The sequence below is a fragment of the Pristis pectinata genome, chromosome 22 (assembly GCF_009764475.1).
Source record: "Pristis pectinata isolate sPriPec2 chromosome 22, sPriPec2.1.pri, whole genome shotgun sequence".
In the NCBI taxonomy this organism is placed as follows: domain Eukaryota; kingdom Metazoa; phylum Chordata; class Chondrichthyes; order Rhinopristiformes; family Pristidae; genus Pristis; species Pristis pectinata.
In genome coordinates, this window is record NC_067426.1 from 21,242,917 (window position 1) to 21,263,780 (window position 20,864).

General features: G+C 39.1%; 1 protein-coding gene across 2 annotated transcripts; it reads left to right on the forward strand.

Moving 5' to 3' along the window:
- Window positions 1-270: 270 nt before the first annotated feature.
- On the forward strand, window positions 271-19,691 carry gale (UDP-galactose-4-epimerase). 2 transcript variants are annotated; one of them, XM_052036363.1, is made up of 11 exons: window positions 271-318; window positions 5,337-5,460; window positions 8,773-8,888; window positions 9,712-9,825; window positions 11,655-11,831; window positions 14,130-14,243; window positions 16,854-16,920; window positions 18,284-18,369; window positions 18,555-18,632; window positions 18,764-18,878; window positions 19,087-19,691. In XM_052036363.1, the coding sequence occupies exons 2-11, from the start codon at window positions 5,340-5,342 to the stop codon at window positions 19,173-19,175; spliced, it is 1,077 nt and encodes a 358-aa protein (XP_051892323.1). In that variant the 5' UTR covers window positions 271-318; window positions 5,337-5,339; the 3' UTR covers window positions 19,176-19,691. The 2 variants fall into 2 exon arrangements, with proteins under 2 accessions (XP_051892323.1, XP_051892324.1); XM_052036364.1 differs by lacking the exon at window positions 271-318 and adding an exon at window positions 378-489.
- The last annotated feature ends 1,173 nt before the right edge of the window (window positions 19,692-20,864 follow it).

The window sequence follows — 20,864 nt, forward strand, 5'->3', positions numbered from 1 at the left end:
CAGAAAGCGTAAAAGGTTGAATCAGCAACTGTTCCTCACTAAGTTGGAGACCCCATTAGAGCCAAAGGTGTAAATACAGGCTGCGGGTGACTGACGACGCTACACTGCAGCGCCACCTCTGCTATGGAGCGGAGCTACGACCGTCAGCCCCATACCACGGCGCATGCGTATTATCGTCTTGGACTGGAGCGGATAGGCATGCGCACAAGTGATGGCTGGACGACAGCGCGGGCGCAAGTTACGCACGCGCAGTCGAGTGGGCGGGCCGAGTTGTGTGGCGGTAGTACGCATGCGCGTTGGAAGGACGCTCCGGCCAAGGTAAGAGTGGGATGGGGCGAGTTAGTCGGGGCGCTGGATGTGTTGCTGGCGGTCCGTTTCCTGAAGGATGTTCTCCGGCTGGGGGTTGCGTTCTCTCTCGTTAGTCTGTGAATATATTGGACGTGTTTTGGAGGGAAGTGTGGCTACAGCACACGGCGGTTGGAGTGCCGGGTCAGTGCCCACCTGGGTGGGGGACGTGTCCCGGGTTGATGTTCCCGCCGTGCCCGTCCTGGGTAGCCTGATCCGCCGGACATTCACCCAACGTGCCCTCCCGGTGCTGGGCAATACCTGGCTCACTGTGTGCTGGTTCCTGGCCACGTCAGTAGTCCTGCGCACTGCAGGTTACTTTCTGGCGACTCAGCCTCACAACGAGCTCATTCATTCTCCATCTCCGAGAGGTTTGGCGGCGGTGTCTGGGGATTCCAGTCAATTGGATCTCAGTTTGTGATGTCAGGCGCTTGGGAGATCTATGCCTAAAAAAACCCTTCAGTGTTTACAATCAGGAAGTGATTGCAAGAATCTAGACTTTATAGTGTTCCACCGGAGCCAGGTTGTTGCAACGTGGCACGTTTTAAATATCTTTTGCAATTCCCATCAGCGTAAATTACTTAAGGCATTTGATTGTTATTATTTAAAACACATAGTTGAGTTAAAAGGTCAGCTGGAAGGAATGTCTTTACGTCAGTCGATGACTGTCAGAATGAAAGACGTTTCTATACTGAAAAGGTCCAAGACCGATCCAAATCGCGCAAATCCAAATTAAGAAATCATTGTTTGAAAGTGCTCCCTTTAAGCATTTAAGACATTCCTTCCAGCTGATATTTAAGCATTTAATTATTTGTCCTATAGACTTTGATTAAAAATATGATTAAAGGGAAAACGTTATTTATAACTCCAATTTTTGATTGTTATTCAAACAAAATTATTATTTGATTACCAAGATGTACACAAGAACTAGGAGTAGATCATTTGGTCCTGAGTTTGTTCTGTCATTCAGCAAGGCCATGGCTGATCATCTGCCTTAAGATTTTCCTGCACTATGGGCTAAACTCTGGCAAATGGGGTTAGCTCGGATGGGGCATTTTGGTCGGCATGGACCAGTTGGGCCAAAGGGCCTGTTTCTGTGCAGTGCTATTTAACTCTGACTCTCTTTATCCCCATATCCCTTGACTGCTCTAATATCCAGAAATCTATCAATCTCTTATGACTACAGTCAGTGACTGAGCTTCGGCAACCCTCTATTGCCTTCAAAATTTCCTTGTTTAGATGTAAGACTTTAGTTTCACAGTGAACACCATCACTTTCAAATTCACTATCAAATTCTATTATGATCACTCTTCCCTAAAAGCCCCTTGACAACTAGTCTATCATTAACCGATTCTCATTGCACAAGACAAGATACAAAATGGCCATCAAATAGGATCAAATTTGTTGTAAAGTCACCCATGATCATGTACCCCAAAATTACATACCTCTAATGGGAGCTCCAGCTTCCTGAATTATGCCACACCAATATCACAACTACTGTTTGGTGGCCCACCAGTGTTTTCTGCCATTCACTATTTCTTAATATGACTCGTATTGATTTCAGTTCCACATCATAGTATCAAACCAAGGTCACTTCTCACCACTGTACTGATCTCCTCCTTGATCCACCTGACTCATCGCTCCGTTTTCCTTTCTGCCTGCCTTTGTAAATGTCACATTCCCTGGAATACTTAGATCCCAGCTTTGGTCACCCTGTCGCCATATTTCCATAATGGCAGAAATCGGACCTGTTTACTTCTGCATGTGCCATTGTTGTGCATTTTCCTTGTTGTTAATGCACCCTTCATTTTGTCATTTTAACATTCACCAGTTTGACTCTCCCATTTGTTTATTTCACTTGCTCTTTTCTAACTTCTCCTTCCCACAAATTTTCTTTCCTTCCCAAATTACTTTTATTCCCATCTTCACCAAGCTAGCTCAAATCCTCCCCAACAGCTGTAGCAAATCCCCTGCAAGAATATTCATCCCAGTTCTGCCAAAGTGCAACCCATCCAATTTGTACAGGTTATGTGGGCCCAGAAACTGTTTAAGTGCCTCAGAAATTCCAGTAACATGTAGCACTGGGAGTAATCCTGAGGTTACTACACTTAAGGTACAGCATCTTAAATCTTGTCAACCTTACCATTTCTCTGTATTTATTTATGTTGGTATTGATATGGGAAATGACTTCTGGCTGCTCACCCTCCCCTTTAGGTGACATTCTTGACCCTGATATCAACTTGTACCCTTAGCTATCAAAAACACTATCACTCATACTCTCACTTTTATTCCTCCCCTCCTGTGCATACCTGGCTGTGATTGCTCTCCTCTGAGGAGCCATCATCACCAACAGTGTCCAGAAAGATAAATCTGTAGAGAGAGAGATTGACTCAGAGGGCTCCTGCACTACCTGCCTGCTCCTCCTAGTCTTAGCAGTCATCCATGCCCTCACTGCCTACTCACACACAAGCTGCAGTATGACTCACACACAAGCTGCAGTAATAACCACTCCCTAAACATCCCATCCACAAAGTTCTCAGCCTCACAAATGCACCACACCTTGATTCCAACCAGCACAAAAGTTGCTGCAGCTGGTGGCGTTTGTTACATGTGGTCTTCCAGAATGCTGGTAGCATCCACAAACCTCCCACATGGAGGATGTGCATTCCACTGAGCCATGTTGCCCATACCTCATCCTCACTCGTAACCATTAAGAGCATCAGAAAAGACTCACCATTCCTCTACCTGACTTGCACAAATGTCGCAGTCTAAAACCAAAAGCTAGTGTTGAGATTCTCCCCAGACTCTACTCACTGAAGACAAGTGTGGTGTGTGAGCCTTCCTCTTCAAACTCACAAGTAGCACTTGGCAACTCAGCTGATTTCAAGTAATTTCATTTGAAAGGGTTTCCTTGGTTACAGGCTTCCCACTCACAGTTACATTTGGGGTCCCTCCCAATGTGGCTTGTTTATCTCAGTTGAAATTGAAACCTCTATTTGAAAGCTTCAAAATTCAAGGATATGTGTTTAAAAGTCACTAGATTTAATTACTAAACTTAAGATTAATTTGTGGATAAAATAACATACTCTTACCAAACCCTGCACTCTAAATACAGCTGCACTTGAAGGACCACTGTGCTCAAACTACCATGAATTTTTGCAACATTCTATGCCTTTTCTTTCAATATGATAACATCCTTAACTTCCTTAGCCATGGATGATGCATCCTTTCTTTCTCACTGGAAGATATCTTTGTGGAGGTAAATGAAATATATCCTTAAATCTCTGCCACTGCTGATCTTCTGTTTTACCCTTCTGGTGTTGACAAATATTCTAAACCCAGTAAAAGGGAAACTGGTTAATCAGGCAATCCTGAAGTGCACTGATGCGATAGTATTAATTACTCTGTATATTGTAGTAATCTTGACCACGATGTGAAGTGGAAATGTATTAATTCAACATATTACTGGCCTTTTGTCCCACTGACATCCTTGCACCAATGGTCCGTTTCAGGATTAATGACTGAGACTTCATTTAAAGACTAGCCTTTCAACTTGATTAATCAGTGCTAGAGAACTTTAATCATTTGACAGTAGGCTTGGAATGTTAATTCTTCACTTTGGAGAATCTTTGGATCTATTTTTTTTAAAGTCAGTGTAAGTTATACAGAAAAACTTACAACTTGTTTTAAAAGAATTACTTGGTTGAATAGCAGTTTCTGAGAAAACTGTGAAATTGTTGATAGGACAACAAAGTATTGGAATTATACTTGTTAGCCTAATGGTAAAATAACTTAGTATGAAAGGAATTCTAGAGTTGAGTTACTTAGATGTTCCTAACATGGAATTAGTTTTTGTGTCAAGTCATGCAAAAACTTGGCTTGGCATAGATGTATAAAAATTGCCAAATTGTAGCGAGTGTTTAAGATGGTAGATTGGTAGATTCAGAACTGTTATCTGCTTGGATTTTAACTATTGTTAGTCTGATCCTTTACACGTTTCTTTGCTGCTGCATGTACTATGTCAAGTATTAAACCATAGATATGAACACCCTACTTGAACAGCTTCACGTTACACAGTCATATAGCACGGTATAGGCAATAGGCCCGTTGGCCCGTCAAAACCACGCCAACCATCAAGCACCCATTTATACTAATCCTACACTAATCCCATGTTATTTTTCCTCCAAATAGCCACTTTTTCTCCACCCCCCACCCCCACTTTCCCTGAGTTTCCACCACTCACCTATGTATATTAGGGGCAATTTGCAGTGGTGAATTAACCTTCCAGCCCTCATGTTTTTGGGATGTGGAAGACTGTGCAAATTGTATCAATGAGAAAAAGAGGGTTGGGGCAAGAGAGTTTCAGACTCTCGATAACAACGTTATTTTTCCTGCAGGATTTTGAAAAGTAAAGGTGTTTTTAATAGCAATGTTTATTTTGTTACTGCATCAAAAAATAATAAAGGTTGTATGTTACATTCTGTAATAGTTTGCACAAGAATCAATAGAAGTGATTGCTTGTCAATTTCCAATGGCCTGCCATGGTGAAATTAGCAGCCTGCGTTCTTAAGAGACCATGGTGTCTGATTACTGTGGGGAGGTTTCATGTAAACAGTAGCTCCCCCCACCCCGGACTTCTTTCCCCAAGACAGCTTATTTTCTGCTTGGAAGAAAACTCTTACTGGTTCTCTAGTTGTCATTCAAAATAGTGTTATAACCAATTCAGCCCACGTAATACAAATTGTGTTCCTAACTCATCAATTGCCTTGTATCCAATTCGCATTATGGAAACACGACTTTTAGCAGAACTACCTGTACTGGAAATCATGTGAAACCTGGGCTGCTGGGGGCATGAGGCAGCAGCTCTAAGGAATGTACCACTGTGTCACCCTTGTGTCGTTAGATAATTACAGATTAAAATGGTTGTGTCACTGAATGAATTTTTACAAGCGGAAACATTCAGTTAATCCTGGATCTTTTCATACATGTAGAAAATGGCAGAGATGATCCTGGTGACAGGTGGAGCTGGTTACATCGGTAGCCACTGTGTGATTGAGCTGGTTAAAGCAGGACACATTCCTGTCGTGATAGACAATTTTCACAATGCCATACAAGGTAAAAAGAGATTTTATGTATTTTTTTGTACTTGTATGCTACTTGTTTTTGCATTTGTGGAAGGATTTTCCTAATCAATACTGTATATTTTGTTTAATCTTCTGATTTGTGATGATGGCTCTGCATTGTTAGATATTTGATCTATAGTGAGCTGATTAATTTAATCTAGAATTGGGCTTGAGGCAGGTTGAAGAGAATGTGGAGACAGATGTAAAGTAATAGAGGTGAGCGCGGTCAGAATTACCATGATAGATTACTATCTGATATTGATTGAAGGGTCTTTGAGCTGAAACATTAATTCTGTTCCTCTTCCCACAGATACAACCTAACTTGCTGAGTAGTTCCAGGATTTTCTGTTTTTATTTTAAAACCTGTCTCTTTGAGCAAGCTTTTGATCACCTTATTTGGCTTAGAGTCAAATTTACTTTGTTTCATTATTCAGCCAGATGGAGAGTATTCCATCATGTTCCTTGATTTGTGCCTTGTATGTGGTGAAATTGCTTGGGAGTGTTGGGGTCTGAGTTACTTGTTGCAGGATACCAAGCCTCTGATCTGCTCTTGCAGGCACAGTATTTAGGTGGCTGGTCCAGTTGAATTTCAAGTCAATGGTGACCTTTCAGGATGTTGATAGTTGGGGACTTAGAACATAGAACACTACAGCACAGTACAGGCCCTTCGGCCCACAATGTTGTGCCGACATTTTATCCTGCTCTAAGATGTATCTAACCCTTCCCTCCCACATACACCCCTATTTTTCTGTCATTTATGTGTCTAAGAGTCTCTTAAATGTCCCTAATGTATCTGTCCCCACAACCTCTGCCGGCAGTGCATTCCACGCACCCACCACTCTCTGTGTAAAAAAAAAACTTACTCCTGACATCCCCCTTATATCTTCCTCCAATCACCTTAAAATTATGCCCTCTCGCTTAGCAATAGTAATTCCATAAATTCCAAGGTTAAGTGGTTAGACTCCCTCCTGGTGGAGCTGGTAAATGCCTGGTGCTTTTGTGGCATAAATAGTAGCCACTAATCAGCCCATTCTGGATGTTGTCCAAGTGGAGGCAAAGACTAGTTGTGAATGGAATTGAGCACTGCGAAATCATCAGTGAATATCAGAACTTCTGATCTTGTGATGAAAGGAAGGTCACTAATGAAGCAATTGAGATTTTAGGGTCTAGGGCACCATGCTAAGGAACTCCTATGTCCTGGGGATCGGTTGATTGACCACAACCATCTGCCTTTGTGCATGGTACAAATCCAACCACATAAGTGTTTTCCACTTGATGCCCATTGACTGGGTTTACCAGGATTCCTTGTTGCTACATTTGGTCAATTGCTAATTTGATATTAAGGGCAGTTATTCTCACCTCACCTCTGGAATTGAGCACCTTGATCCACATTCTGATTAAGGCCTTGATCAGATCTAGAGCTGAGCTGTCCTGGCAGAGCTCAAACTGGGAATTGGTAAACAGGTTACTGGCAAGTAATTGTCACATGATAGTACTGTTCATGACATTTCCTTCACTTTGCGAGTAGCATTAAACTTTAGCAGCTTACGGTAATAAAAGTAGCTCAAAAGTCAGTGGAAAGAGAAATTGTGGATAAATATAGGAGCAAATGGTAAATATTATTGTTGGATTATGTTAGTAGTTAAGGAGGAGAAAGGGGTACTGAAAAAGAATGGAGTGTTGGATTTGTCCTGTTAATTTTCCTGTGAATTGCATCGGGTTTTTTTTCCTATATAAAGTTGATATGTAAATAGAAGTAGTTGCTGTTGACTAATTTGATTTAAGCAGATACAGTTCTGCAGAGTAAAGGAAAACAACTCTCAAGGGAATAGGTACAGGTATCACGCTCAGTTTAAGGTAACAAAAGTGACCAAAAAGTCAGTGGAAAATGATGTTTTGGATAAGTGTGGTGGCAATAGTAAAATCTTCTGTTTAGTTAACATTACATGAGATTAGGGTAAAGGGTTGCTATTAAAGAATTCCTAAGAGTAGATTCAAATGGAGGCAAAGATTTAAGTACCTATTTTTGCTCACTTTATTCTTCTAGATTCTATTTGTGAAGCATTTAATTAACACTAAAGTTGATACAGAATCGATTGTTGCTAAAGCCCTGCGCACTCAGGAAGACTTCTTATTTTTGTATTCAAGCCTTGTTGTTGTAAAGTATCAGATACCATTTCCTTTCCTAATAGCTTTCTGTACCTTTCTTTACTTTCTGTGATTTGTGAACCAACTCACCAGGATTCATTCTTCTGTGCATCAACTTTTACCTTTTTCTCTCAGTTTACAAAATAGTTTTTCTATCCCTTCTACTGATGTGAATACTCTCACACTTCGCACATTGTACTTCATCTGCCACTTTCTTGTCCGCTTGCTTAATCTGTCTGTACCCCTTTTCATAATCACAGCTTATTTTGTATTGTAGGCAAACTTGGATAGGTTAAGGAAGTAATGCCCTTTGAGGAACTCAGCGACCTGCTAAAAGTGCTGGACTTTACAGTTTTCTGACTCCTTTACATTATAAAAGTGACAAAAAACTCTCAAGGGAAGTGTGATTTGGCTTATAGCATGTTTCACAATGTTCCAAAGCACCTCACAGGCAATAAAGCTCTTTTGAAATGTAGTTACCATTGTCATATGGGAAATCTGGGGAAAGATTGCACAAGGTAATGTCACACAAACACTTGTGTAATTGCCAGGTAATACAGTGCTGAAATTCATGACCTCTGACTAATAGTGTTCTGAGATCTTTTATGTTCATCAGGGAGGTCTGATAGAGCTTCCGTTTATTGTCATGAATGAAATACAATACGTTCAATAGTGCAGCAGTGCCTCCACTTAATATGGGAATCTCTGCAGGGAAATTATGCCCGGGCATGGACTTGAACTCACTTACTCTGACACTAGTGCTGTCTTTGGAACTATGGTAGAGATTTAATTGAAAGGCAGGCAGAGTCTATGTGAGAGGTATTGTACAGTCCCAAGTTCTTTCTTCAAAAAAAAATGGTCCAATAGTCTTCCTTGACAATGCTTGAGTATTTCAAATAAGATAATTTTCTTCCTTGCATTACTAAAATTTGAGCTATATTTAACCCTTTCTCTTTTTTTTCCTTTCTTGAGGACCCCATCTTTTGATGGGTATGGTGGTGCGTGTGCAAGGCACTGTATGACAATGGACCCCATCTTTTAAAAATTAAATTAAGCAACATTTACAAACTATGGGCAGTTATCTTTGGGATTACATAAAGTGACCAAGCCACTAGAAGTATGTAATTGGGACAGATTATCTTTTTTTGTAATCTAGGTAAGGATGGAGTTCCTGAAAGCATTCGCCGTGCGAGTGAGATTACAGGAACAGACATAATCTTCCGAGAAATTGACCTGCTTGATGAATCTGCTCTACGTAATCTCTTCAGAGAGGTATCAAGCTGACAACAAATAACTATAATTCATTTCTTTAATCTTTAGCAATGTACATTGTGAGATCCAAACAGTGGATTAAGAAGTAACTTTTATCATTGTGTTCCTTGGCCAAATGTAGTTAGAAGTATGTCTGCCAAGGGATGTGTGCAACTCACGGGCTAATCAAAAACGATGGACCAGTCATGGCAATTTCTTTTCATTTCTGCTCCCTATATTCGTGCCATAATTTTGCCTCCAAAATCCTCTCAACATCAGGTTGAAATTCAAAACTTGCACCTTTGGGCATAAATCAGCTGGTATTGTTTATTACAGCTGAGGCTGTTATATTAATTCATTGACTGTGAAGCACTTTGGAACATTGGGGTTCTGAATAGTGGTTTATAAATGGAAGGTAGTTCATTCACAAAACATTAAGCAGCAATACAGTGCTGAAAAGTCAGAGGTCATGAATTTCAGCACTGTATTTTCTGAATTGATGACATTTTTTAATGCTAGTGAGCAGCAGTGCTGTTTGTTCTTCTTAAACTTGGGTTTCAATGCAGATTAACATTACACAGTAAAGCCCTGTCCATTCACTTAGCTACGAAAGTCTTAAATTAAAAACTGTGCTCGTGATTAAGTCATTATAGATGTACAAATACTGGACTGAAATGCTAATTTCTCTATCAAGGCCATTTGAAACACTTTTGACCCATCTTATAAACTAAAATCGGTATTTCTAGTTCTTGGGGAGGTTTATGTTAAAAAAAAATTCTCCAGAATGTTACTACAACTGAATGTGGTACATTGTAGTAATTAGATTTGCCATTATTCTTTCCAGTTCAGTTTCTCGGCTGTGATCCATTTTGCGGGTTTGAAGGCTGTAGGTGAATCTGTCCAGAAGCCTCTTCTTTATTACAAGGTCAATCTCACAGGAACAATTAAATTACTGGAGGTGAGTGTAATCAGTTTGGGAAGGAATATGCTTCTGTGAGAGAAATAAGAGTTGTAGGTTTCATATTACTCATTAACAAAGAAGCTGTCGGTAAAATGTGTTCATTCCAGTTTCAACAAGAAGCCTAGATTGAGTACTGTTCAGTTTGTGTAGCTATTTCCTGGATTCCACCAATCTTCATGAGATTCTGCTTGGGTTGAAGCTAATTTTGATGATATTATGTTTGATGACACCTGATACCCAAATAGTATTGATAGGAGCAGAAAACTGGAAAGGGACACTAACTGAGAGGTCTAACTGTGGCGGTTGATCAGTGTGGAGTATTGCAAGGTCATCCACTTAGAATATTTGTATATGTGGTCATAGTGTCCAGTTACAGAAATTAATAAAACTGGTGGATGGGTGAAAAATTCGTTAAAGTCCATGAGATCTTGGAGGTATGAAACAAGTATTTTGATGATTTGGGCATATTTGCAGGAAGAGTGTTGGGAGAACTCCCAAAGATCTTCTCTACAGAGCAATAGCCTCAGAAAAGACCAATTGATTGCTCGTCCCTGTGCTTCAGAGATACCTGCGGAAAGACTCTAAAGTGCTGGACATCAACATGGAAAACTGGGAGGCTGCTGCCCAGGATTGCATTTGGTAGAACCACAAACTCAACGGACCTCCCAAAAATCAACAAGAAGCAAACACTCTGTTCAGGGAGGCAAAGAGACATTGGGAAGAGCAAAATGTGCCCAGAAATGGCTGATTCCACCTTCAAGAGCAGCAGGTGCAACTCTGACTGCAATTCCCATCTGGGCCTTCCTCACCATTGAAAATGCTGCTCTCCAGCAGATTAACTATGATGGAAATCCAAAAATACTCCAGCCTGGAGGAACCTTTGACAGTGACAAAACTGGATCAAGAACTTGCCAGTTTTCTCTCTTTCCACCCCACCCCCAATCCACATTTCTTTTTTACTTTTCTCTACCATCTTTCTCTGATGGAGGAACTTAGAACATTAGGGCATTACATTCAGATAGAACAAGTAATTGGTATTGGAAGAAGCTTTGAGTACCAGAGATGTTTTGCTTCAATTATATAGGATTCTGGAATATTGTCTACAGATCTGCTCTCTCTTAGAAAATATACACATATGGTGGAGGGAGTGCAGCAAAGGTTCTCCAGATTGATTGCTGGGTTGGTGCGTTTGACCCATGAGAAGAGATTAAACAGAGTGGACATTTACTGTTTTGGGATTAGAAGAATGAGGGGTAATCTCATTGAAACATACACAATTCTTAAAGGCTTTACAGAGTAAATTTTGAATTGATGTTTCCTCAGATGGGAAAAAAGGGTCGCAGTCTCAAAATAAGGGTTGGCCATTCAGAACAAAGATAGGAAGAAATTTCTTCATTCTAAGTATGGTGAATCTTTGGAATTCTGTGCCCAAGAATGCTGTAGAGGCTAAGTTGTTTGGTGTATTAAAGACAGAGATCAGTAGATTTTTAGATATGGTATTAGATGATATTTGGTTAAACATTCTGTTGATTTTCAAATCTCTAACTATAGGCAAGATTTAGAAATATCAGACAAAAAGGTGCAAACTGTAATCTATTTGTCAAGTGTATTCTAAAATAAAAATGATTTCAGGCTAATTTAAAACATTGTATGTTTTATTTAAATTCTCATTGCAGATATTCAGAATGTTCTGTCCATTTTTGACTTGTCTACAATAATTATTATTTAAAATAGGAAAAACCAAAATGCTTTAAGGTAAAATTTGATTGTATGTTTCAGAAGACATTGAGTTTGATTGGCTTATGTGTTTTATTTTGGTACTTTAGACCATGAAAGAACATGATGTCAAAAACATTGTATTCAGCAGTTCAGCAACTGTATATGGTTCTCCTGATTACCTACCTCTGGATGAGAAACATCGTGTTGGCAGTTGCACTAATGCTTATGGAAAAACAAAATACTTCATAGAAGAAATGATCCAGGATCTCTGCAATGCAGAAAAGGTAATATTTTTACCTCTTTCTATATATTGGATCTGCGAAAGTTGTCACATTATAAGCAGGCTAAGTGCATCTGAAACATTGGGGCAGATCTTCTGTGGCAGCACCAACACCTCCTTTGGGAATTATTCCTGTGTCACATGGAAATCTTGGAGTCCAGCACTCGTAGTGGCAACTTCTGCTGTACTCTGTGTTCCCGATGGCTCCTGTGTTACTGCTCAGACCTCTGCAGACAGACAGATCTCTGTGCTCTGCCAACTCTGGTGTTATTCTCCCCCTACCTGCAGAAGTTGGTGCAAGGACACCTCTTGGGTCATGAGTAAGTGGATTTACTGGCTCCAGGAGGGGGGTGCATTGGGTAGAGAAGGACACTTGGTGTATTGTGTTCAGTTTTGATCACAGCACTGTAGGAAAGATGTGATTGCGCTGGAGAGAGTGCTGAGATTCACCAGGATGTTGTCTGGATAGGACTTAATTTATGGGGAGATATTGGATAGGCAGGGGGTGGGGGAGGGTGACTTGATAGAACTACATAAGATTATGAGAGGCATTATTTCAACTTCATTCTCCCACCTTCTCCCTGTAACCTTTAACCCACTTACCAGTCAAGAACCTATCAATCTCTGCCTTAAATACACCCAATGACTTGGCCTCCACAGCCCTCTGTGGCAACAAATTCCACAGATTCACCACCCTATGGCTGAGTAAATTCCTCCTCATCTCAGTTTTAAAGGGATGTCCCTTTATTCTGAGGCTGTGCTCTTGGATCCTGGACTCTTCTATTGACAGAAACATCCTTTCCACCTCCACTCTATTCCAGGCCTTTCAGTATCAGGTAGGTTTCAAATGAGATCCCCTCCTCATCCTTCTGAATTCCATCGATTATAGGTGTAGAGACATCAAACGCTCCTCAGAGATTAAGCCTTTCATTCCTGGGATCATTCTTCTGAACCTCCTCTGGATCCTCTCTAGGGCCAACACATCTTTCCTTGGATATGGGGCCCAAACTTGGCAATGCATAGAAGGATATATTCCTAATGTGGGCAGAAAGGGCTGTATGGACACGGTGGGCTGAAGGGCCTAGATCTGTGCTTTATTTGTTTTTGTAACTTTGTCTTTTTTTACGTCTTTATATCTTGCACTGTACTGTTGCCACAAAACAACAAATTTCACAACATACATCAGTGATAATACACTGATTCTGATTCTTGATCAAGCTGTGGTGAAAACACAAACGTGCCATTTTTAAAAGTATAGGTTTGAAATGTCATTACTGCTTAAAAAGTCAATGAAATTGGAAACATTTCTTTATGCTGTCCAAGCCAACTTGCTGGAAATACAAGTGATCTCTGCATTATGGCCAATTGGATAATGGAAATTTGGCCCTTACAGATTTCCAGAATTCACTAACCACTACCCAAAAATTTAAGATATGAAACAAAATTCACTCTTACAGAATCTGTGTGGAAAAAAATAAACAAAATTGTTTTTCAACTCTCATTTCTTGATGCATGTGCATATGACACAGCTTCACTTTATTGGAAGATTGCGATACTGACTGTTTTCTAAGAACACAATCCACCTGTCATGCAGGGGTTGCTTATAGTTGAACTATATTTGGAGATCTAAGAAGGAGCAAGTTTTTCCACACAGAGGATGGTGGTAATATGGAACAAGCTGCCAGAGGAAGTGGTAGGGGCAGATAAAATTACAGCATTTTAAAAGGCCCTCTCTATTTATCTCTCTGATTACATGCATTGATCTTCTGAGTCAGAGGCAAATTCATTTCTTTAAAGGTTAAATTGCCTAAAATATTCTTTGCTGGATTTGTCCTGTTTACCAAACATAATATTTACTGACAATGTTTAATAAGACAATGTGTTCAAGGTGGAGTGGCTGTTTGACTCCCATAGTCTATGGCACAGCAAACAATGTCAGTTTACTCAGAAAACAGAGAAATGAAGACTGCGGCAATTTCTCCCAGTAAAAGCAGAGTAGCTTCCCAAGGAAAAATGAACAATGTAAAGAATACTTAGTTGTTCAAAATTCAGTCTGTACTTGCAGCAGTGTGGTTAAGTCAATTGTCTCCTCATTGTAGTCTTTATCAAAAAGTCTTAAGAAATATATCAAAATAACTATGTTAAGATGTACTTTAGGTAGGTTTTCATTATAATTGTGGAATGGGAATTTGTGGTATATTTCAAATTGGGTAATATTTGCACAAGTTTACAAGTAACTGTATCTTTGAAATGTGTGAATCTGTGGTTTACAAAGGTGATTGAAAAAATGTTATTTATTCAGGACTGGAATGCAGTACTACTTCGATACTTCAATCCTATTGGGGCACATGAATCAGGAAAAATTGGTGAAGATCCTCAGGGTATTCCCAACAATCTGATGCCATACATTGCACAGGTGGGTAAATATATTTTTCACACTTTTTAAAAAATGTTTTTTTCCTTAAAATGCTCTTTACTTTGATAAAGCGTATTATTTATGATCTAATTATAATTAGAAGTATAATTCACTGAATTTCATAATACCAAATGTTTTGTGTGGTTTTTTTTTGGGTTGAAAATTTTTAATCATGAGTTTGTCGCTCTTACCTGCTCTCCCAATGCCCTCTTGCACTTGCGACATGCATCCTGAATCTTGTGCCTTCAGTTCTGGAATTCTTAAACATCTCACCTGTTTGACCATGCTTTTAACCATCTGTGTTAATTTATCTTTCATTCGCTTGGTTCTTTTTTTCCTGCTTATACTCCTGTAACATGCCTTTATACACTACTATATTAATAGCAATTGCAAGTTGGGGTTAATTTGATTCACAAAAGTGAATAGATAAACAATTCAAAATTCTTTACCGTTCAACCTGAGTAAAAGATTGATGTAAAGACTGGATATTTATATATTACTCTGTGTAACAATAATTTATTTATACTTAAATGTATCCAGACCCCTTTGCTGTAGCTATATGGGTAATGTGGGCATAGGTATTTGAGCTCCAAAAATATTTTAATTTATTGACATCAGAGTTTAATTCATAGATCTTTCAAAAAGGTCATATAGGTCAGAAAAGCAGCATATTAAAAAAGGTAAAATGGGATTTTATAAATGGATTAAAGCAAAAGTTAACATTGTTTGTACAAGTTGTTGATGAGAGTATAGTTGTGGGCCATGTGGTAGATGAATAATAATGCCATGTATCTGGAAGGGTGCTGTGTACGAGCATTTCTGGATTTGAATTAAAAACATGAAAATGGATCTTTTTCACTGTAATACAAGATGTTAAGAGGATTTTTCAAAATCATTAAGGATTTAAGATAGTCATTAAGAACGTTTCCACTGTTTGGTTTAACTGACCTGACCATAAGTTTCCAAGGACAATTGAATAAGCATTTTAAGAAAAATGTAAACAAAAATGGAGCAAAAAAATAAAACAGGGAACTGGAATTTGCACTGGTGTAAACACACAGGACTGAATATCTTCTGAGTTATCACTTATGTAACCAACTGGAAATCTGCTAATGAAACATTCCTGTCTTTTTATGTTCTGGGATGTAGAAAAGCTCCACATATTTTTAAAGTTCTTCCATTGTATTCCTGTTCCCCATGTCTCTCAACTACAGGGAACTATTTATACATGGTAAATATGTTGTAAATGGCAATAAATTGGTTCTGGTTCAGCTGGTTTAGTTGACTTTTTAAATGAATCCTATTTAATGAAGAGATTGGGTGTGCACCTTAGTGCATGTTCTGACAGCAGCCTCCTGTTGGTTGACAAATGTCTATTATGGACACTAAATCAAGGACTAAGTGAAACACACTGTAAGCAAGTGTTATTTGTGAGATGGGGGGTGGGGGGGTTGGCTGATTTTAAGTGGTAGTGTGATAAAATGCCAGCATCAGAATTTGAATGATGGTATTTACATAGATCTGCCTTCTAGCTCTTCATCTGCAGAGCATGAATGTTATCATTTGTTCACAGTAGGAATAGATGAAAGGATGGGATGGAATGAAATGTACCTAGGTTTGCTAACTATACACAACCAGGTGGGATATTGAGCTGTGGAGAGGATGCAAAGTAATATGAGCAGGTTAATTGACCTGAAGAGGTTGAAGATAGCACATAAGTACAAGGTTATTGGATTTTTGGTAAGAAGAATAGCAAAACAGAATTATTTGTGAATGGGAAGAAATTTGTTTATGTTGGCGTGTAGAGATGAAATGATCTGTCACCCCAAGTGTCAAACCGGCCTTCTCCTCAGGCAGTCCCTTGGGACAAATGTGACTTGCTTGCACTCTAGTTTTGGTGGGTTCTGGAGTGGCAGAGGTCCAGTGTGAATCCCACGGACTCTTCAGGGTTGGGCAGGAGGTGCTTGACGGCAGATCCAAGTTGGTAGTTTGAGGTGATGCATTCCTTCCACAGTTTACACAGTCTTCTCTGTGCTCTGACATGTGCACTGTAGGTTCTCAATGCAGACAGCCACATTTGAAAAGGATGCTCCACAGTGTCCCTCAATTGATTTAAATGTTTTAGTGAGGTCAAAAAAAGCCAACTAGAGAGGTTGATCCTGCTCCCTGGATTTCATTTGAAGATATCTTGTGAGGAAGATGAAGTCCGTTGTGCCTCTACATGGACTGAATCCACAGGAACCAAAGAAATATCAACTCAGGAAAACATCGTGACAATTTGTTAATTTTCTTTGTTTAGGCCCTGCACTAACTCTTCTGCTAGAGGAGGGTCCAGCTTTCAGAGCATTGCTCATTGTTTTCCAGGTAAACAACCAGTTGAATCTGACAGCTGATGACATCGGCAGCTAGTTTTGTGCCTTGAATGAGGGGTCAGATGCTATTCAGTCTTGCTTCATCACAATCTCTCGGTTCACTCCAGCACATTTGATGACTTTTGTAGAATGTGATTCTACACCGATAGCTCAGCTCTAATCTGTGTGAGCAGGAAAAGCTTAAGTTCCAGCAGCAACTATTACATGATTATTTCTAAATTATTGACTTTCTTCCCAGGTTGCTATTGGACGCCGGCAGTGCCTGAATGTTTTTGGGAATGATTATGACACAGTTGACGGTACAGGTGAGATCATACTATCTGGTGGACTATTGCTGGTCAGAAGTAAAGTACAGATCATTAATCAGCCATCAGGCAAGGTGAATGATATTGGGTTCATGTTACCAAGGAGGTTTCTTATCCTGTCTTCTAAGGAATTTGACAATTACCAAATCTGACATGTTGTAACATGTTATGGCGATTTTGCACTTATGGGGATTTTGACTCCCTTTTCAATAGTCTTTCCTACTTACTGTGAAATACCTATTTACAACTGGGTGTTGTTTGTGTTTGTGTTAATTTGCTCTAAAGCAGAAAGTGAATGGAGGTTCATTCCCTCCAATATTTGAGGAGGCAGAAACAAATCTGGACAGGAAAAATTCATTGAATACAAAATATTGATAATTTTGGACAAGATTATCACTTCTTTCAATAGAGGAGGAGGATGGCCTCCGGATGCAAGTACATTTTCTTGCATTTGGTACCTCCAGTGTTTTGGTTATTAACAGGACTGCCCAAAGCAGTACTGTCAACTTGAATTGGATAAATCACTGATGCTGCCACTGAAACCCTCTACGATTAATTAGTTAGAACCATCCTATGCAAGAAACTGGCTCATAAAAGTTTCTGGCATTTGTGGCAATAATTTCTGTGTACAATTTACATGTAGGGAAGTAGCAAAGCCAATAGTCCTGGAAAGAATGACACCATGGCAGAAGCTGGAGGATCACTGTTGTACTTATTTAATGCTCTCTGGCAAATGAGGAAGTATTAGTCTGGTGACCAGGAAATCTTGAGCCAATATATTTGATAATCAGCATTTATATATGTGGTAGTCACTGCTTGCACGGAAGTGGTTTCTATGGTGAGACCAGAATGTTTTACTTGATCAAAGACAAAATTATTAATGTAAATAGAGTGAGCTAGAAAAGGGTTTTGTCTCCTGACTTTCGTAGTTAGAAATGTAGCATACAAAAGTGAACAAATTAGTGTACAATGCTGTGATTAGAAAACTGTTTGCAGTTTTGAATGCAAGGTTGTACAGACTGTACAATGTAGAATTTTTGTGGTCAATTCCAGGAATGAATACTGGTTGAGATGCTGCTTAATTGCTCTGAGAAGGGACTAAGTACTGGAGCCTGGTTTTAGCTTGAACTGGAAAACAGTCAGGATAAATAGCCACTTTTCATCCTATGAATGTCTGGGTTCTACTTTGCTGATAAATACTACATGCACTGGAGTTAAAAGTTTTCTGGACATTTGAGTACAACCACAGGGCTAGAAACTAATTTTGTTCCTGGGGCAATTATAGTTGGAAAATGAGCAAGCTAGTTTTTGGATCTGCATCTATGTGGTTTCAGGCAAATAAGTGCTTTGTCTTGCTGTTTAGGTGTCAGGGATTACATTCATGTTGTGGATCTTGCTAAAGGACATATTGCTGCATTGAAGAAGCTTAAAGAGAAATGCAACTGCAAGGTTTGTTATTGAAAGCTGCATCCTGGGCAGTTTAACTGTTTACTCTTAGACTATTTCAGCAGCAGTTTTTTACATTCTACTTCTTTCTCCCTTCCTTCTCCTACTCCGCTTTAGATTTTTTTTTACTTTCTCAGTGTACCTCACTAGTTTGTCCTCACAATAACTAATTTTCTAACCCTGTTCAGGTTTACAATCTTGGTACTGGAACAGGTTATTCAGTTCTACAGATGGTGAAAGCAATGGAAAAAGCTTCTGGGAGAGAGGTATGTATCACATCATTAAAGAAATCTAAGATTCAGTAAAGCTTCTGTAGTGCCACCTCTTGTCTAGGCTGAGTTAATTGGCATATGAATCACATGTAGGAAGATGATTTTTGTTTGCCAATATTTTGCAGATTAAATATCAGATTGTTCCACGGAGAGAAGGAGATATTGCTTCCTGTTATGCCAATCCAGCTCTTGCAGAGGAGGAGCTTGGATGGAAGGCAGAGTTTGGAATTGATAAGATGTGTAAGTATTCAGTGCAATAAAATCTTGCAAGTTTACTGTGATTTTAAATTAAAGGAGCATTTTAATTTGTGTATGATTGGTAGCTGACCAGTGTTTTATTTTTCTAGTTTCATTATTGCTGTTGTAAATGTACTTAATGTTTGAAATAATACTATGCAATCACTAGCTGCTACAACAGATCTTAATAAAAATGTTCTTTTTATTTTAGGCCAAGATTTGTGGTATTGGCAATCCCAGAATCCTCATGGTTTCAGCAAGAATGAAGCACCTAATGCAAAATCTAACAGTTGTTTTTAAGGACAGAGAATGTTAAACCTTTTAATGAAAATCTTTGTAGAAGTAGACCGGTGAACAGATCACCAGTAATGAAATGCAGATTCAAAGCTCTGTAAATTGTGGGTGGAATGGGGTAAAAAGGCAAAGTAGTTGTGTAGAACCTGTAGTCTGTTCCTTTTAAGGATGATGTGCAGGAAAACAAAATCAGAGCACAAGCTGGTCAACTTAGAAAATGTAAAATTTACCACAATACCTCATGTTTAGTGTTGATTAAAATCTATACCAGGCAGTTAAAGTGCAATGGAATTAAGTATCCAATTTGTTTTTAATCAAGATTTGCCTTTGTGCTTTTTTTAAAATATATTGTTGAATGATATTTAGAACTCTATGATCAAATCTTTGGTCTTGTAACTCTAAAGTTACAGTGACTATATAGAATTATATGCAGCACATGGGGTGGGTGTAGCTGCTGGTGATTCTAAACTTTTGTACTTTAGAATAACTCCTTAGCTATAATTTCATTTACAATAAACTAAATTTTGGTATTTGTTCTGTGTAAATTTTTTTTAAAACATGAATATTGTCTATATTGTTATTTACATTGTTTGCAGCTACTCAAACTTCTATAGTGAAGTGAGACTATTCCAGGATTATGACCAGAATTACAAGCTCACAAGATTCAGCACTCGAGGTTGAAACAAGAAATTGTTCCTTCAATTGTGTTATGATCATGCTTGATGTACACTATGCAATCCATTTTCATCTGGGTTGTCTAAGAATGGGGGGGTGGAGTTCTAATCAAACCATTGATACTCTCATTCCAAAAGAAAACATTTTAAAGAAAAAAAGTTGAGACTATAGGTGTCAGCTGTTGCTTAGTTTTAGTGCACAGCCCATGACAAAGAAAGTTAAAGATCAAAGTCAGAGTTTTCAGCACAAAATCTAGACTGCACGCCAAGATAATGCAGTACTGCTGGAGGGAGTATTTTTCAGAAGAGATGCTGAACTTATCCTATGCCAGCATTTAAGAGCGGAGGGGGTTCTCCCAGCATCCTGCTGAAATTTTATTTCTTTAAAAAAAAAATCAGATTTTCTGCTCATCACATTGGTAGATATCTGTGCATTTATTGAAAGTGTGATCTCTTTAAAATATTTCATTAATTATAAAAATGCTTTTGCTAAGTATTGCTTGATAGTATCATCTATTTTCACTCCCATCCCTTTGCTGATGATTAATCAGCTGAATTTGCTTTGTTGTGGGTTTTTTTATATAAAGGCAAACCTGGGCAATTTTTCACATTGTCAGATACTGGAACAGCTTGGATGGAGGTGCAGCTAGTTATGGGGTGCAGGCCTTCAGTTGACATGTTGTTTTGCCATCATACAGTGAATCAAGTTAGCTGGAGACTAGCTTTTGTGAAGGTGATGTTCTTAGGAGGAAACCAGGATGTGTCATCTATTCAATAAATGCTTCAGCCTTTTCATTTGCACTGGGCCCCACCATTGTCGAGCTGTTTAATTGCCCACTGCCCTTCACAACTTTATGGCAGAACTGCAGAGGTTGATTTAGTTAATATTGCAATGCCAATCTAATGAAGTTTCAACACAAGATTTTATCCATGCTCAACAGTTTGCAATTGACATATCAAGCTATTCCAAAAAATAACTGGCTCCAAAGAAATACCCATACTCAGTAGCAGCCAGGCCTAG